The sequence below is a fragment of the Xenopus tropicalis genome, chromosome 6 (genome assembly GCF_000004195.4).
Source record: "Xenopus tropicalis strain Nigerian chromosome 6, UCB_Xtro_10.0, whole genome shotgun sequence".
Lineage (NCBI taxonomy): Eukaryota > Metazoa > Chordata > Amphibia > Anura > Pipidae > Xenopus > Xenopus tropicalis.
Genome location: NC_030682.2, coordinates 127,071,911 through 127,091,306, shown reverse-complemented (window position 1 = coordinate 127,091,306; position 19,396 = coordinate 127,071,911). Strand labels below are relative to the sequence as shown.

General features: G+C 42.0%; 1 protein-coding gene across 1 annotated transcript in view; it reads left to right on the top strand.

Moving 5' to 3' along the window:
• The first annotated feature begins 1,659 nt into the window (after nt 1-1,659).
• Nucleotides 1,660-19,396, top strand: part of runx1t1 (RUNX1 translocation partner 1) — a 100,151-nt gene continuing 82,414 nt past the window's right edge. The window contains exon 1 of the mRNA XM_002934415.5: nt 1,660-2,310. Coding sequence (XP_002934461.1) covers nt 2,283-2,310 — 28 coding nt within the window. The 5' untranslated portion in view covers nt 1,660-2,282. The remainder of the gene's footprint in view (nt 2,311-19,396) is intronic.

Sequence of the window (19,396 nt, the reverse complement as noted above, 5' to 3'; positions counted from 1 at the left end):
GAGTGCTATACATAGCCATTGTTCTGTTCAGATGTGCGCATAAGCGAAAAGCACTAAGGAACAGATGATGCCTCTAACAGAAAGGGGTTAATCGCCCAGTGTGCAACGGAGACGAATGTAGCTTAAATACAGAGCTCAGGAAATGTCAGGCTAAAAGGTAAAGTGAATTAATGGGAAGAATCCAGAATTAGTACAACTGCTATTGAGCAATTGTTATTGGGGGTAGTCTATATGTTCTGTGCTGTTTTATACCATACATTTCAGGTTGTTTGACCTTTTTTATTTGAAACGTTTCTACATGCACTTAGTATTTGTAATGCATTCCTACACACCCCATTTATATAAAGCTACATATAACAAATATATATATAGCTATATAGGTGGCCAGTATTTACATCAGAGATACTGGCAAAGTAGAACATGGATCCCACACCAGGCCGTGAAAACTCGTAGCACCCGTTACATGCCCAAAATGAATATGGGATCTTGCTGGTACAGTGTTCAACACCCATGTAGCTAAGGCTTCAAACACATAGGTGCCAAATATGCATATAATATATTATTATTAACATTTATTTATAAAGCGCCAACATATTCCGCAGCACTGTACAATAACCAATAACCGATACAAGAGGTGAAGAGTGCCCTGCTCAAAAGAGCTTACAATCTACAAAGAGAAATGGTTGAGACACAATTGCATCCAAGGTGCACTTCTTTTGAAAGCTACGTTCCAAAAACATTTTTAATGTGGAGAGATGGCAGAAATATAAATGCAGTCAAAAAATACACCCTAACAAACAAAGATCCCTATCTTGGATCTTGCTAGGCCACCCTTTGTGTGTCAGTGGCACTGCACATGCTCCGTGTGATCTGGGCTGCTGCTGAGAAGCTCAGTTTAGAAGTCAACACCCCTAGCAGAAAGCAAGTTTACATTAGTAGCCACTGTTATGGGGCTGGTTGTTAACCTATTCTGATGCAGGCTGCATTGGTTTATATGTTGCATGTAATGTGAATCTGAATTATTCATGTTCAGCATATCTGCCAGTGATAAGACCCAGAAGCCCCTGTGGCCCCCAATACCTCAAGACACAAGGCTCAGCATATCTAGCCATGTTTGATTCAGTTTGTTCATAGAAAACAAGGAAATAGAGATAACAAATTATTGGGACAGACACTGAAATCCATGTTGAGACCACTCACCCCAGTGACAGCTGGCACCCATGCAGTGGGCAGGTAGCCCTAGGTGGCTAGCAAAGGGGAGATCTTTGTTCCTCTGTGGCCATTATCTAATGGAAAAACAAACACAGTAAAGAAAGCATCTGACAGAAGGGGATTAGGCGAGAGAGGGAGGCTGGAGGCAGAGCAGCACCGGGGCTGTGAGAGCAGATGGCGGGGAAAGTGCTTGGGTTACTGCAGGGCAGGCAGCTTAGCCACAGCCACGTTACTTGCCCAGCGCATCGGAGGCACCAAATAAGTGAGAGCAGAGTAGAAAGCAGCGGGCAAGGTGCCCAAGAGCCTCCCATTGTTCCCAGGACTTGACCCCCCCTGACCTCCTCACGACACAGATGTCTGGTACCTCCATCACCTCCCACCGCCGGCAGCCCCTCCCACCGCCGGTAGCCCCTCCCACCCCGCACCTGGGCAGCTGAGCCGGCCTGTCTGCTGCCAGAGAGCTGCTCGGCTACTGAGGGAGACAGAGAGCGACTGCAGCAGGGCAAAGAGAAATAAACAGAAGGAGAGAGAGAGAGAGGGGAGGGGAAAGCAGCGAGAGGAGGAGGAAAGGGGGGGAGAAGCAAAGAGATCGCAGCCTTATGGTGGAACTCAGCACAGATCGCATCAGGCTCCGTCCTCCTCCATGACAGCCCCACACTCTGCTTCAAAGCGATGTGTCGCCTCTCTGCAGACCACCACCAGCCCTGACTCCTGACACCCCCCCACACACCCACCCAACACCCAGCCTGCTCCTGTCTGCAACACCAGGATCCTGTCAGGGTGCTGGCACAGTTACAGCTCAGCTTGGAGACTGGGTGGGTTTTCTCTGCCTGCCTCCCCCCTACTCCTTTCTATGAGCTGTGGGGCAGCTGGAGTTGCTCACTTAGTTTGGACTTCTCTGGACGTGGATCATCTGGACTTCCCTGCATTCCTCCTCTTCTCCAAGCACTTTGGGAATTTGTTTTTTTATCCAAACTTGCCCTCCTACTTCTCCTCCCTGCGTCTTGCTGCAGAGTCGCTTCTCAGAGGACAGGAACTTTGTATATTTTGCAGCTACAAGCCTGTGGCGAATGGTGGGAATCTCAAGCACCTTCCAGTGTAAGTACCTTCATCCCTTGCCTCTTGCTCAGGTGAAGCGCAATGGGGGGGTCCAGCCAAAGCTCCTCCAGCTGTTGGAAGGTATTGGGTGGGGGGGGGGGTTGGGGTGGCAGCAGCTGGAGGACCAGTAAGGAACCCCACTTTGAAATGGATTTGACTTGCCTTTGAGTTGACTAAGTTTGCTCACAACCATCCTACTTGGCTACCATAAGGAGGAAAGCAGCTCAAGAGCCATAACAAGTGTTTCAAATGCAATAAAAACGAGCACATTGTCGCAGTGGCTGCATTTGTGATAGTATATATGCTTTTCCACCTTCCAGTCTCTGCAAAATGTTATTTTCTGTAATGTTTTAGCTAATGTAGGATTCATATTTTGAGAAGCAAAGTATAAAGTGGCTGTTTTGTTTGGGGGGGGGGGCAGTTATAAATCACCATGTGTTTTCTCTCCATTCGAGATTTTCTGCGATTTATGGGCAGTAGAGTCGTCTGCAGGCAATAGATTGCGAGCTCCTGCGGTTGCTGCTTTCAAAATGGTTGCACTGTAGTGGTTGTGTAATAGTGAGAACTGCACGACTTATTTTTGTGTTGTTGTTGTTGTTGATGCTGAAGAAGTAGCAGGACATGAGATTATGCCAGGGTGCCCAATATGCCAGCCCGTAGCGCTGGGCACCCAGTCAGCCCTACACGCTGCATCTGTGCGCTACTGGTTCGTAGTTACAAAGACAAACTGTCGGTGCAAATCAGCGCTACACAGATACCTACAGAGCAGAGCAGAATATTTCCCAGTGAGCAGAAACTTTCCTCCATTTGTTTTATCTCAGTAAATCCAATAACTGTGTCTGTATTTCTGCACAAACGCAGACAGCGATACTGTCTTTACCGAGTGGGGATTTACTGCCTCTTTTGAGGGTCACTCATATAAAGTTAAAACCAACAAACCAAAGACAATTGAAAATGTTAATAAATGTTAAAAAATGTAATAAAAAAGGTCAAATTCATATGAAATAAATTCCGATCGGAAATGCCTTTTCTATCGCCCAATGAAGCTCTGTTATTTTATTTACTCACGGGCTGAGAAATGTCAGAAAATGTTTATTTTGTGTTTATTTAACAATGTGACATTGCACTAGAGCCCAAAGTGTGCGAGATATGTGACACCTTGTATTTATTTGGCCTCTGTCTAAACAAGCTGTTCCTTGAGTGGAGGATGGGGGGCTATAGTCTGCCTGGGGTGGCAGGGGAAGAGAAAAAAAAATTGTTTCGATTTTTTGGAGCCTCTAATCCTATCATGGAAATGACAGGGCATCTGCTCTTGTTTTCTAACAGATCTGAGCTTTGCCAGAGATAAGCAGGAGACTAGTCTGGGTGGCTGATAATGTGCTTTCTGCTTCCTGCTGAGTCGCCCAGTGACACACACAGTTTCCTTGCTGGGAGAGCAGATTTCCTTAGGAAGCACAGCCTGACCGAGCAGTTTCCTCCAGCTCCCCCACCATATTACATTGCACCTAGCAGGGAAAACTAAAATAATAACAATAATAACATTATTATTATTTCTGGGCTAATGATAATAACAACAATTTCGGTTGCCCAATGCATTTGCTTATTTTGCTAAGTAACCTTCCTTGGGTCCCAGCTGGTGCTATGTGTCTATATTTGGCTGCTGCATTAGGGGGTCAGTTTACTAATGCCAGATATATGTGACCAGATATACAGCACATTGCGATGAGTGCTTTATAAGTTAATGCATTGCTGTGATCAATACACTGGATCTTGCACCAGTTCTTTAAGCACTTAAACATTGAAAAAGAAGGACAAAAAAAATGTGCAAGAGAATCAATGCCAGAAGAGAGTGCCTATTCTATAATCTGAATGCTCAAGGCAGCAATTATTTCTCAGTGATGGTCAAATAAGAGGTTCTTTAAACATACATGAGCAGGGCCCTTGCTGTAGAGAGGAGATGTAACCTGGTGCCAAATGCTTAACAACTGTATAGTGTTTATAACAAAGTATATGCGCCTATTAAACATATTCCAAGGCTGTAGATTAAACTGGTGAAGGGGGTTTGTAGGGAGAAATTGCAGAGCAGGAAAATAATTAGGGATAACTATAATTTCAAGTCTGAAGAAACTGCTCCACCTGCAGTCCCACTGGGCATTAGATCTAGTCTAGGGGAGCCCAATAGATAGCTCCCAGTGACAGCTCAGCTGTCAAACACATAAGGATCTGCACTGGGAGGAAGCCACCTTATCCTTCAGGTCACCCCGACCAGCTGACACCCATTGTGCAAATATCTGCAACTCCAAAATGGACAGTCACCATTGTGGACTTTATCTTGGAAAAACACTTGCCACATCCACATGGAAGCACTGGGGTAATTGAAAAGGGCACATTATAAACAGCTTGTTTGGTCCTTCAATTTTTAATTGAAATAAAAGGCTTGTCATTGTTCTGTGGGAACTTGTCATATGCTGGGTCTCAGGGCCCTTATCTGCCAGGATATAGAGGTGTTCTTATTCCTTGGCTGGTTCTCACGCTTGCTTTAACTGTTTGATTGCCAAATGATTGGGCAAAGTGTTTCAACATATTCATTTTTCATGATTTATGATTGCTAAATATGTATTTGTTATAGATAGATAGATGATAGACAGATATATAGATATTATTGGCAATTGCCTAGCTTTATGTTGTGGCCGCCATTGTGACAAACTCTGTATCAAAGAAAGATATCAGGAAACAAAACCTTTAAACGTTTCTAAGATTGTAACATTGAATTTGTCTGGGTTATTTAAATATCGATTGGCTCACTCAGATTTTGCTGGTTAGAAGAACATCATCATTTATGTATTAGAAATATTTTGAAAAGAAACAAATATGAAATCTCTGTTGGATGTGTAGGTTTCAAATATACATTTGAAGACGAACATCTTTCCCCTCCCCAAAATAATAAACATATTTATTTTTAATTTGTTGGAATCTGTGAAGGAGCGGGCTGTTTTCTGTATGCATGTTAGGTCCTCAGGTGCTGTTTGGAGATCACTGAATTAAAGGCAACATGATCGAAATTAAATGTGCCTAATTGTAAGTGATACATAGAAAGAGCTTTATCTGGAAGTCTCTTTAGCAGGTCGTCATTTGTACAGTACAGGAGATGGGCTTTCACCTGCTTGTCAGCGCATATTATATACCCAGGACCGGGCTAGAGAAGAGGCCACAAAATTAGGCTTCTGGCTAGTAAGGGTTTTTATGATTGTATATAGGTCTAGTTTGATTTGAAGAAGGCAATTATCCTAAACACCTTAGTATATATCTCTATATATATAGATAGATAGATAGATAGATAGATAGATAGATAGATAGATAGATAGATAGATAGATAGATATATAGATATCTATATATCTGCTATATATATAGAGAGAGAGAGAGAGAGAGAGAGAGAGATAGCCATATATCTGTCTTTATATGCTGCTCATGATTATGATGAATGTATCGGTTATATTAATATTTATTTTGTAACATTATCTTCAGGTATGCATATATATTAGTTGGTGCATAGAAAGTGCAAATATATGTTCTAACCAAAATAGTGGCAAAATTCGGCCGATTTCGGTTGTACGGTTATTGGGAATGAGAAGGAATGTGGGATTGTTGTGGCAGAGGGAATTGGAGCTGCAGTGAAGGCAGACATTGGGCTGCGATCAAGTCTGACGCTGAGAATCTTCGCGCAGAAAGGAAAGGTCGCCAGAATATCCAGAGACATCTGTTTGTAGTAATTATGAGTATAATTAAGATAAGAATTAGAAATGCAGCACTGACGCGGGGAGATGGTCATATGTTGGAATTCTCACATTAGACCACGGTACAGTACTCTAGTGACTGGCCCCTGGGGCGAGGGGAAAAGCAATTTATTGGATTTGGATGTAGAAAACTCCGTGCGGAGCCAGACAGGAAGCGAGTGATAGCTGAGTGCCAGGGGCAAAATGATTGTGTCCACAGGGGCAAAACTGCGCTGCGGTAACACTCTGCTGCCCCAGCAATTGCACTGAAGCTCAGTGTGAATAACGATTTAGTTGTGTTTAATACACTATATCCCATAGGTAGGTGGCTTCTTAGCATTCCAGTACCTCTACATAAGAATAACTGGGTTCTGACATGTGTATTCCTGGCCAGTGGGTACCTTAGATCATGTCCCAGTATGCAATAGGTGGCATCTAACTGCAGAGCATTCCAGCACCTCTACATAAGAATAACTGGGTTCTGACATGTGTATTCCTGGCCAGTGGGTACCTTAGATCATGTTCCAGAATGCAATAGGTGGCATCTAACTGCAGAGCATTCCAGCACTACTGCATACGAATAACTGGTTTCTGACATGTGGATTGTTAGTGGGTGCCCCAGATAGTAAGTACATCTCAGTAAGCGCAGTGCATTCCAGCACCCCAGCCTGTGTGTGAATTCCTGGTCAGTTGGTCACTAGTTCCTGCACCACAGTCAGGATATGAATAAATAGGTTCTGTACAAGGATAGGGACACATACATTTTGGCTGACCTACCTGCTGCGATACATATGCGGGTCCTCTCCATGTTCTGCATTGTCTGTACATGTCAAGGCTTGAATTGCCCCGGCCTCATACATATTACACTGTAGCGAAGTCACAATGCTGTGGGTGAGCACAGTAACCTGAATGAATGGGAGATGTGTAAGTGTTTGTGGATCCTGGGTGCTTGTATATATGGTGCATATATGTAACAACGTAATAGTATCGGGGAGTAATGGGTAGATCGCTCTTCCGCATGTGCGGTTCGCCTTGCGCAGCGCGGAACCTTCTCAGTGGAACATTATTGTTCTCTTCTTCTCTCCTGGCACTAACAGCCCCCCTCCAGCCCTCTGATCATTTGCACTCTATCCCCCAGACTCGCCCACATTATTACTTCTAATCAGCCCGTTTGGCAGAAGGATTGTATTCCTCTTGTACATAAAAGGCGACATTTGCTTAATCCCTGTCAGCGTTCGCAATTCAGTTACCTGTAGGCTGGCAGTACCAGGCAGCTCGTCATTGGTACATATCAGCCTGTCTGGGTGTTCTCATGTTTTTTAACCTCTTGTCTAGCCATCTATGAATGTACATACAATCACACACTCATCATCTATATACCCAATGTAAAAGAAATTGTATAAATATAGGTCCTAATGGATATATATGTATATTTAGTGCTAACTCCATAATGTGTATATAATGACCGAGTGCTGTATATTTTCTATATTCAATTGCTAGATATATATAACTTTATATATTAGTTTTCTGTCAGCATGTCATGAAATATCTTTCTTTCTCTGTCTCTAGTTGTGTTTTCTTCTATGTATTTTTTATCCCTTTATATGACATATTTATTAGTCTCCTTCTATCTGTCTATTATTTATCTATGTAGCATTATCCTTTATAATTTGTTTTATCTTAATCTATTAATCTATTTTTTAGCTATCTATCTATATAGCACCTATGTATATCTAATCTATCTATCTATATATCTATCTCTATATCTATCTATCATCTATCTATCTATCATCTATTTATCTATCTATCAATTATCTATCTATCTATCTATCTATCTATCTGTCTATCTATCTATCTATCATCTATCTATCTATCTATCATCTATCTATCTATCTATCTATCTATCTATCTATCTATCATCTATCTATCTATCTATCTATCTATCTATCTTTCTATCATCTATCTATCAATCATCTATCAATCAATCATCTATCTATCTATCTATCTATCTATCTATCATCTATCTATCTATCTATCTATCTATCTATCTATCTATCTATCTATCTATCATCTATCTATCTATCTATCTATCTATCTATCTATCATCTATCTATCTATCTATCAATTATCTATCTATCTATCTATCTATCTATCTATCTATCTATCATCTATCTATCTATCTATCTATCTATCTATCTATCTATCTATCATCTATCTATCTATCTATCTATCATCTATCTATCTATCTATCATCTATCTATCTATCTATCTATCTATCTATCTATCATCTATCTATCTATCTATCTATCTATCAATTATCTATCTATCTATCTATCTATCTATCTATCTATCTATCTATCTATCATCTATCTATCTATCTATCATCTATCTATCTATCTATCTATCTATCTATCTATCTATCTATCAATCATCTATCAATCAATCAATCATCTATCTATCTATCTATCTATCTATCTATCTATCTATCTATCTATCTATCTATCTATCTATCTATATCATCTACGTGTATATATGATATACATAGAGTGGCCCGGGCAGCACAGCTCTGGGTTTGCATGGAGGGAAGGAGCCGGTGTTTATTTGATGGGCCAGGATGTGCGCAGAGAGACTAATCCATTACCCCCTGTATATTTAATGCAAAGCAACATCACTGTCAATAATTAGCCTGAATAATTAATAATCCTAATTAAACACCAAGGCGCTACATATTCCTGGGCATCTGCTTTCTGACAAGCTATAAAGAGGATTTCTTTTCATATTTATGGGGTTGTTTTAGTTATTGTGCCAAGGGACGGGCAACTGGCCGCCCTCCAGGTGTTGATGAACTACAACTCCCAGAATCCCATCTAATTTATCAACATGTGGAGGCTTCCCCCTTGCTCTTGCCTGCCAATGCTTATCTCGGTTTTGTAAATATATTGCTGTAATTAACTGGATAATTAATGTGTAATTAGTATTCGCAAATAACCCTCCTTCTAAGGACCACCTTGTGAGCCCCTATTTGAGCATTGTGGAGACACTTTAACATTAACATTACGATGTTGTGCGATTGTATGTAGGTAGATAGGTATGTAGGTAGGTAGGTAGGTAGGTAGGTATGTATGTAGGTAGGTAGGCATGTATGTATGTATGTAGGTAAGTAGGTTTGTATGTATGTAGGTAGGTAAGTATGTATGTATGTAGGTAAATAGGTTTGTATGTATGTAGTCACATTTATTCCCTAAATGCCATGTGCTGCTGTGTTGCTGATCAACGCTGGCAACAAAGGGTTAAAGAGTCATATTTGAGCTGCTAATACAATACTGCAGAAGGGTTTATTTTATTTTACTCATTTGTTTATGCATTGCTCCCCATGGCATTTCCCAAAAGGTTTTACCCTGTAAGTCTCAGTAGTAAGTAAATCCAGTTATTTTTGGTTGGGCTGAAATCCTTGCCAACAGCCTCCCTACCCATCCCCCAGTTTCCCTATATCCCTGTCCCATCATCCATCCTATTTGGCCCATCTTGATAATGTAATCAGCCTGTGCCTCATGCAATTTGTGTTATGTCTCCACTGACAAGTCTCCAGCTCCAGATAAGGGGCACAGAGCCCTGCTAGCCCCCAGCCCCTGCCAGCCCCCAGCCAGCCCCCAGACCCCTGCCACTTATCTATTGCCACCTTCCTTCTCCCAGATGTCTGCCTCACAACTCACATTCTAATTGCCATAAAAACAGGATTTTTACAAAAATTTCCCTTTCTGACCTTCAGTTCATACCCCATCCTCCCTTAATATAGATTAACACATAATAACACCCACTCTCTCTACACACACACAGTTACATTTGCATATTCAGACACACACACACAAAAGGTTACAGGGTTTTCATGATGTTGCTCTGTAGGTCCCTCTCATCCTTTCTCCCAGCGCTCAGTACCAATCGATAATACCTGAGAAAAGAAGACTTGCTCTTTACTGGGAAAGTTATTTAAATTTCTTTTTGGAATAGATAAGAGATTGCTGGGGAGACAATACACCCCTATTATATCGCTTAATAAGTGTTTCTGTATGAGTGTTCCAGTGCCCCATGTGATTACGCAGGCGCCAGTGTCAATGACACAAACATTATGCTCTGGCCCAGGCAGTATCTTGGCTGTATCACATGTAGAACAAACACATTGGCGTAGGACAGATGAGTGAGATGAGGGATTTGGAGATACACAGCTAATGTTATCCTAGCGGAGACGATCCAGTAGAACGTTATCTCGGCGCTAAGTAGCAAACGACTCACAGTGCCCGGCCGCTTCTGGTTGATGGAAGATTTCGCTTCCTTCGTGCCATCATTTATTTATCTGCCAATCGATCTGCTGCCCATTCGCCTTCCCAAATGATAAACTGCAATGCGTGAGAGAGTTCGGATTGGCTGGAGCCCATCATAAGATTTTACTTCCCCTCTAGTGTTTAACCTCTAAGCCGCCAATACAGCGCAACTCGTTATTCTGCCCTGCGTGTGCGCATTTGTAGCGCTAATCGGCAGAACCGGTAAAACAGCCGATTTAAGGCGATTACGCTGCAACTAAGGCAACTAGGGCTGCCTAGGAACCGGAGCAGGGTCAGGGAGTCGGCAGCTGCGGACCTCTGGCTCTCCTTGAACCCAGAAAGTCTTTCAGAACCTGGTTGGAATCAAGTGAAAGCAGGAAGGAGGCAGTTGCATTTGGCAGTGTCAGTCACTGCTGTGTAACTTTAGATTCAAATGTCATAGGCAAAATTCGCAACAAAATGGTATTATTCTTCCAACTGGAACTGAACAAATAACCTTTCTGGGCTGTCCTGGCTTCAGTGAACTTCTCTGGCTATACTGACATGTAATATTGCCTGCATGTCTTCTTCAATTAGAGATGTGGTGTAGCCTCCATTATATGTAGGGACACTGGGCAACAGTTGGTAGGGAGAGGGGTGTCAGTATAATTAATTCTACTGAGTTATATTTATTTCTGGGAAGAAGTTAAGTGTTGGGTAAAATGTATATATAATATAGATCTAATAGGTAGAGTAGTAACAGTCACCGTCATTATAATAGCACAGTAACAGTCATCATAATAGCTTCTGTGAAGGGACTGGGGCTGTGGGATCGCAGGTATAGTAGGGAGAGATGATGCCTATAGTAGCAGTGGGGGGATAATAGCTTCTGGGAAGGGACTGGGGCTGTGGGATAGCAGGTATAGTAGGGAGAGATGATGCCTATAGTAGCAGTGGGGGGATAATAGCTTCTGGGAAGGGACTGGGGCTGTGGGATAGCAGGTATAGTAGGGAGAGATGGTGCCTATAGTAGCAGTGGGGGGATAATAGCCTCTGGGAAGGGACTGGGGCTGTGGGATAGCAGGTATAGTAGGGAGAGATGGTGCCTATAGTAGCAGTGGGGGATAATAGCCTCTGGGAAGGGACTGGGGCTGAGGGATGGCAGGTATAGTAGGGAGAGATGGTGCCTATAGTAGCAGTGGGGGGATAATAGCCTCTGGGAAGGGACTGTGGCTGTGGGATAGCAGGTATAGTAGGGAGAGATGGTGCCTATAGTAGCAGTGGGATAATAGCCTCTGGGAAGGGACTGTGGCTGTGGGATAGCAGGTATAGTAGGGAGAGATGGTGCCTATAGTAGCAGTGGGGGGATAATAGCCTCTGGGAAGGGACTGTGGCTGTGGGATAGCAGGTATAGTAGGGAGAGATGGTGCCTATAGTAGCAGTGGGGGTATAATAGCCTCTGGGAAGGGACTGTGGCTGTGGGATAGCAGGTATAGCAGGGAGAGATGGTGCCTATAGTAGCAGTGGGATAATAGCCTCTGGGAAGGGACTGTGGCTGTGAGATAGCAGGTATATCAGGGAGAGATGGTGCCTATAGTAGCAGTGGGATAATAGCCTCTGGGAAGGGACTGTGGCTGTGGGATAGCAGGTATAGCAGGGAGAGATGGTGCCTATAGTAGCAGTGGGATAATAGCCTCTGGGAAGGGACTGTGGCTGTGAGATAGCAGGTATAGTATAAAGAGATGGGGGACATGGGAGATAAAAGAATTCCCTATGTCAGATAGGGCCACTCTGGTGGACTTTGTTACCTGGCTTTATTATATTACTGATACATGATCAGAATCTGGGTAGATCTCACAAACACGTGCTAGAATCAATAATCATTTAACTGAATGACTCCAGGGTTACACTGATTACATTTCCCACACTGGGAGAAGCCTTGATGCATTTAAGAAGATCTAGAGTGAGAAGAAGGCAGATGCAGAGGCAGAGGAGGCAAAACTATTGAACTTAATAGAACTTAATATGTACATATACTCAATAAACAAATGGAGCTACTAGTAGCAGCTACTTGTTTACAGCTACTAAAATAGACAATGCTGATCATTTACTGATAATTGTCTCTGTGTGGGTTTAAGCAGAGGCAATTCTCAGTATTGTCTATGGCAGGGTATGTTTTGGCATTTAGTAGCCATGAGAAGTAGCTGCTGCTAAGTAGCTCTGGGTGTCTTTGCCCTTAGTCATGAAGAATAAATCTATGTGAATATGGGTGGCAAAGCTGATCCATCCTTATCTGACCTTCTGATTCTAATTATACGGTGTGAACAGACGAAGGCAGCTGCCATAAGAATGCATAGGGGATAAATTGATATAACTAGTCTGACTATATAAGCCAAATAAAAAGCCTGCGGTCCAAATCAGGCCTTTGTGGTGCATTTTGCTTTTCATGTCCCTACAGCTTCCTGGCTGGGATGGCAGGGAAAAGGGGATATTTAATGTAAAGTAAGTACAGGATGGCAGAAACCTCATTCAGTCAATTTCCTTACAAAATGTTGGTTTCTCCAAGATGAGTGAGCGCGGCAGTGAAAGCCATGTGAACGTTTCCAGGAGGCCAAACATGTCAATTTAGAAGAGAAAAAAAATAGAGGAGAGATAGATGGTGGAAAAAGCAATCAGTTTCCCTGTTTTCAATTTTGCTCAGAATTCAAGGAGCTGTTTTGTTAAACGGCTACATCTGCTCCAATATGAATATGGAGCTTCCACCACTAAAAATAACACCCTGTAATTTGAAAGCCTCTGTAATCTTCTGTTAATGCAAGCGGTAAAAAAACACACACGCACACACATATTTTGTCTCGTGTGTTTTACGGCCTAATGTGAATTTTTGGGTCAGTGCTACTTATGCTTGATGGAGTAAGGGTGCAATTAAACGGGAATGCTTCACAATAACGTTCAAAGGGATATTAAACTCTGGCCATAATAGGGGGGCAACCTAACTGCATTTTGTAGCCACTCTTTTCAAATCATGGATAGATCTTCCCCCGACCCCCACAGATCCTTAGGCCATCCCTTAAAATTACGGAGGTTGGTCTCAAGGTGCCAAAAGGGTTTTTATACAGTGAGAATTGTGATGTCGTATTCTCTTCTTAAAGTGGTTGTACTGGCAGATACATTAGGTAGCTTCAAGAAATGATTGGATGCCTAATGGTAGCCATGCACATTAAAAGGCTTGATCACCTTAAAATTCACTTTTAATATAATGTAGACAATTTGCAAGTGGTTTTATTTTTTCATTATTTGTATCTTTTTTTTTTAATTTCAGCAGCTATGTGGTTGCTAGGGCCTTCTTTACCTTAGCAACCAAGCAGTGGTTTGAATGAGAGACTGGAATATGAATAGGAGAGGACCCGGATAGAAAGATTAAGAATAAGAAGTAGCAATAGCAATTAAATTGTAGTCTCACAGTGCACTAGTTTTTTTGACCCCAGGGCCAAACAATCAAACTGTAACAATGGGTATAGGAGCTGTTGGAGCGAGGACCACATCAATGAGCCAATGCGGCCCTCCATCTGACTGAAAGATCAAGCCTGTCCGATCGACTTCTAGATACCCAGTCTGGCACTTGTGCATGTAAATCAGATGTTACAGTGTAATCAACAGGAAATGTAGTGGTATAAGACTGAGGGACATGAGAAATAATGTATCACCAATGCCCATTTGCACATGGTAAAGGCTAAAAAATTTTTAGGAGGATTCGGTTGATTTTAATTCTCTGTACAGTAGTAATCAACAGTAATTTGATTGTTGCATTAGAATAGTCTATAGTACATATGATTATTATCTAGATGTCTGGGGGCTCCTGAGGATAAACTAGAAGATAAGTTCTATGTTGTAATATTCTATACTTTATACGCCACGCTGTGCTTTGCATGCAGTGCCATCCGTCTACTGAAACAGCCTCATACTGTCCCAGTTTGTGCTGAGCCTGCTGATCGTGGTAATGGATCAAAACCCTGGTGCTTACAAGTCATCTTATTCTGGATGGGATATAGCAATGTCTGACCGAGGTGAATAGGAATACTACTGTATTATCAAACACAGCATTTTCCAGCTGTGGCTCCCGGGCTCAAGTTCCACAGTAGGAAAAGCCCTTGGGTCATCGGATCTATTTTAGGAGGTGAGAATAAAGAAAAATAGTAGTTACCAGGAAATTGCAACTCTGCAGCAATTAAAAGTTCTTATCAGTGGGAAACACTAATTACATTTAGGATGAAAGCCAATGGAAGCTCGGGGTAAGGGACTCATTAGATAAAGGCACACACAAATGTTTAGTAAACATTTCTGGAATAGTGAGTTGGGATGAGAAGTTGATGCTTTCCCAGCGAAGCTTATTGGACCCAAGCACTCACCCCGGCACTTGCCTACAGGGAAGCACAAATAATGGAGCTATGATCTCCTTTGTCTTCTCATTCCATTTAAGAGCTGGCCTGCAGTCTTTTGTGATGCGCACACTGCAATCCCATACTGTACCTTTAAGCACTTAAACCAGGTTTCCTTTCCTTTGGCTTAATGAGAATTTTTTCCAAAGTTTTCTGGTTGCAATTTGATGTTACCTATACTGCAAAATGGAGTAACTTTTATAAGTTATTAGGGATATGGGACTTATTTATGAACATAGGTGCTAAATTGAACAGGTGTAGTTGTTAATTAATCCCAACCAATCATCTCTTTGCTTTTCTAACTTGAAGAAGACTGCTCAGAACTGCTGCTTAGTGGTTTCTATTGGTATCTCTACTTGTGCAGTTTAGTATAAATGTTCATAAATCAGCACCTACATCTTATAAGTCAGTGCTGTCCAAATGTTTCTGTGCTGTGGGCCAACCAGCTGATGTACCCCATTTGTGCATAGTGGTCTATGGGCCTTTTAGACAGGTACTGGAGAGCCTCCTGCGGTCCAGCCCTGTTATAAATGACACCTTAGGTAATAGAAAAGGCAGCAAATGCTAGGGGGGACATTTCTTTATGAATTGGAAATTATATAAGAATCAGCACTGGACAGGTTTTAGATCAATGGCACACAGGGAGATAATAGGTTGTTTGACTTTTTGCAATTTCTAGTATGTTTAGATGGGCTGATCCCCCCATTCACTGCTATGTTGATGGCCTGAAAATGCTGGAGCAAGTGCTTTCAGGCAAAAGAGGCTTGGGAACATGGCAATTGGCATTTCCAAGTGCTGATGGCGAATCTTGAGAATATGCAGCACCTATATGGGACTCAGCAGGTACAGCATTTAAATTATTGAATTTATTGTATTAATCATTTATTGAATCAATTTCTGCTGGAGCAACAGTACTTTTTGCAGAGACTCCAATGAAGTCTTTTATGCTGAAAGGCCAATGCATTGATCTCTGCAATGTTCACATCATTATATATGCTCAGCTAGTAATGGAGGACTATATGATGCAGCAGGACAATTCTTGACAACATTTGAAAATTAAAAATTGGGATAGTATAGACCAGGCCCATGATCCACACCAACCATGCCAGCTGTGCCAAGATTCCCATCAGTCTGCCCAGCCCACATCCTGGCAAGCCCCACCATTTTTAGGACCACGGTTTATATCAGGTTGATATGCAGTATAGAAGGACTATCAGTAAAGCAGTACTTGGCACACTAAAGGGATAAGCAGGGCCCCTGGTTATTGCTGTAGATTAGAACAAACTTAAAGAGGCCATTACAAAATGCTGATTTCTAGGAGAGTGTGATTATTAGTAAGTGCAGCACAATCCAATACAACCAGATATTCCCCAAGGTGTGTTGTAGTAAAGCCCTTTTAGCCGCTGGGCTGCACCTTTTACACTAAATAACAACCAACCATTATGGCAAATTATCAGAGCTGACCCAGCTGTTATACAGCCAGGAGATCCAATGCCGTCACCATTTACTAGAATGAAATTGCTTTTTATTATGAAATTAAAAAAAATGATGTGCGCCTTTCAAAGAGAACAGAATAAGGGGAATGCCCTGCGCCCTTAAACCATTCACAGTTAAAACTCTTGGATCATATCAGGCTTTGCCATTGGGATTTTATAGAGTTACACTCTAACAGGCGCTTACATTTCTTTTTCCATATGCTGGAAAAGCGCCTTCCATATGCACTCGCAGACGGCCTCTCTATTGCTTGCATCACAGAACAGGTCATTTTCTAGTATTATACAATTCCTAAATGATTTGAAGGGAGGCCCAGCTGCCTTTCGGTAGAAGGCACTGAAGGTGCAGGAAGGAGACGTATCCATTTCTGCGGCGCTGTTGGATCAGCTGACGGAAACACAGACCAAATCATATTTGCAGCTGGCAGTTACAATGCACCATAAGATGTGGGACTTTCAACCATAAACACAGATACTGTCAGAGTTCCATTCCCCCCCGCCCCACCATGTGGAAGTCATTGGCACGGAACAGATGCCTTCATTTTGGAGAAACCAGCCTCTGGATATAATTGGCTCTCCCTTTCCTCGTCCTCTAGGGACAAGCTATGGCAGATGAAATTAGATGAAAAAGAAAGGGGGAAAAAATGTACACAAAGCAAAAGCTTTCATAGTGTTTGTTTCTTTTTCTCTTTTTTCATCTGTGTACCTCAATTTGGCCAGGCTCTCTTTTGTTTAACCCTTTGTGCTTCCAGTGCTGAAAGAGTTAAGCATAACACACTGTGTCTGTTCTGCGCTGCGGCAGGAATTAAATGCATAGATCACTGTGACATCTGAAAGGATCCCTCATCATTAATTCATCATAATTTCTAGTTAAGGTATGCATATTGTGGCTAGTTATTAAGCATTTATGGTGAAGGGCCATTATGTTTCCTTTGCATCTTCATTTTGTAAAGCGTTTATTTTTAACAATCAGCTCGATGTTGCTCATAGTTAAAGTTGATGATATAGCATACAGGATGTAGGATAATAATAAAATAAAAAAGGGCCGGGGCTTGGAGTTACTTTGTAACTCCTACGTTGCCTTCGCTTTGAATGCTGTTGTTCTTTGCTTCATAAGGGTTCCCTATTAACATTGCACCAATCAAGTTCAGTCTTCTACAAAATTGAAATAAAGGCATGGATATTATTGGTTGCAATGGGAAACTGTGCTGTGCATTAGTCCTTAGGCTTTCAGTGAGATGAAAGGCCTCAAGGTTGGCCATTGAGGGCCCCTGAATTCCTGCACTGATCGGGGCTCCAGGTTGGTGTAAGGATAGAATGCATGGCATTGGCTGTGTTTACTCGTCAGGCACAAGGGCACTAATGTTGTGTATATTCTTCTAATGAACATTTACATATAATGGCGTGCTGCTCTGAATAATAAAGCTGGGCACTGTATAATGATCAACAGATAAAGCTTGTCATGTAATGATTAAGGTTAACTATACATTTATAGTGGTGCTCTGCATAATGCCATTAGTCGGTAGTTCAGTGGCTGTAATGGCAGTGGGTGCCTAGGTACTGCTACTGTATCCTATGACAAGGCATGGATCAGCAGAACTAATCCATAGCAGTACAGTACGTCAGTGCAGTGGATATGCTGGGCTACCCCTTGCCACCAGAGAGAAGGGGATTTCCAGTCCAGCTGCAGATTATTACAGGCAGACTGTATGAATATGGAGCCAGATGAGGTCAAACTGGCAGACACTGGGCTGGATGCCCTTCTAGCAAATCTGCTGGTATTAGAATATAAATGCTGAGCCTGATACTGGTCCGGTTCCTATTGTGGAGCAGGGAAGGAAACAACTTCATCAGCTTTTTTGGGGGCAAAATATGTCATTTTTATTCTTTTTTTATATTTTGTTGTCTTCTTTTCATGCCCATGACTGTGAGTTGCCATATGTCTTGTTTTACTGAGGGCAAACTAAGCATTCTCCATATATATAGCAGTTCTTCAGATGGGTTCTCAGCAGAGGCAAACAACATGGCAAACGCAATTGTCTGTTGACAAGCCAAACTTTGGGGGGGTCATAGGTTGGACTCCCTGATACTAAAATGACTAGTAAACATAATATGTCTTTTGTACATTTATCAACTTTTTTTCTCAAAGGGGCTCCTGTGGTTTTAATAACCAAGGTCTAATATTTTTTCTCCTCTGCCCTACAGCTGGCTTTGCCAATACTAAGTACTAAGCTTTATTGAGCCACAGCAAGGATGTCTTTAGTGGTCCGGTAGTAAGGCTAAGGTAAATAGGACCCCAATTATTTACAAAAATACTTAGAATTCCTTAACTGTTATTGGCTGATATTGGGCCAGAGTGGTCTGACAATGAAAAATATTTCCATTATGCACAAGCTGAACTTCACTTTTTCTGACCATTTGGCCTGTGGATTTACCTGGCCACTTTTGGCCAATTTGGCCATCCTTGGGCTTAACCATTGTTCCATTAATTTGGACTGATGGCCTGAACAGGTCAATCTAGCAGGAAGGAAGGAGGAGCTACAGTTCCACTCACTTTCTCATCTGCTGATCTACCATCCACCCATGGAGAAGACACTGGCAGATGACATTTTCAGTTTGGTCAACCAGACTGAGATCTGATAGAATCAGAGAATGCTCTGTTAAAACCTTTGCCCCATCAGTTAATGGTGACACTGCCTACCCTGCCAATGCAGTAGAGTTCTCCAGACCTATCTCTTGGGTTTCTTTAATTTTAACCTGATTCTATCAAGCTTTTATTTGAGCCTTCACATTATTTAAAGAAACAGCTAAACAAGCTCATGGTTATATATAAGTGCTAATTTGATAGATAAAAGGTCCAAATCTGTCAATATGTGAATTCCAAATGATGGCGGCAGGCCTTGGGAAATATGCTTATTCCATAAAGGAATTCCCGTAATGGATAAATGCAATAACTTTCTTATGCAGTCCACTCCTATAAGAATACTGTTTGCATCCAATTACATCTTGAAGAATAAAGTGATATAAAAATGATTTGCCAAAAGCCATGACTCCTTTCCACTGACGCCGAGGCTCAGCCCGC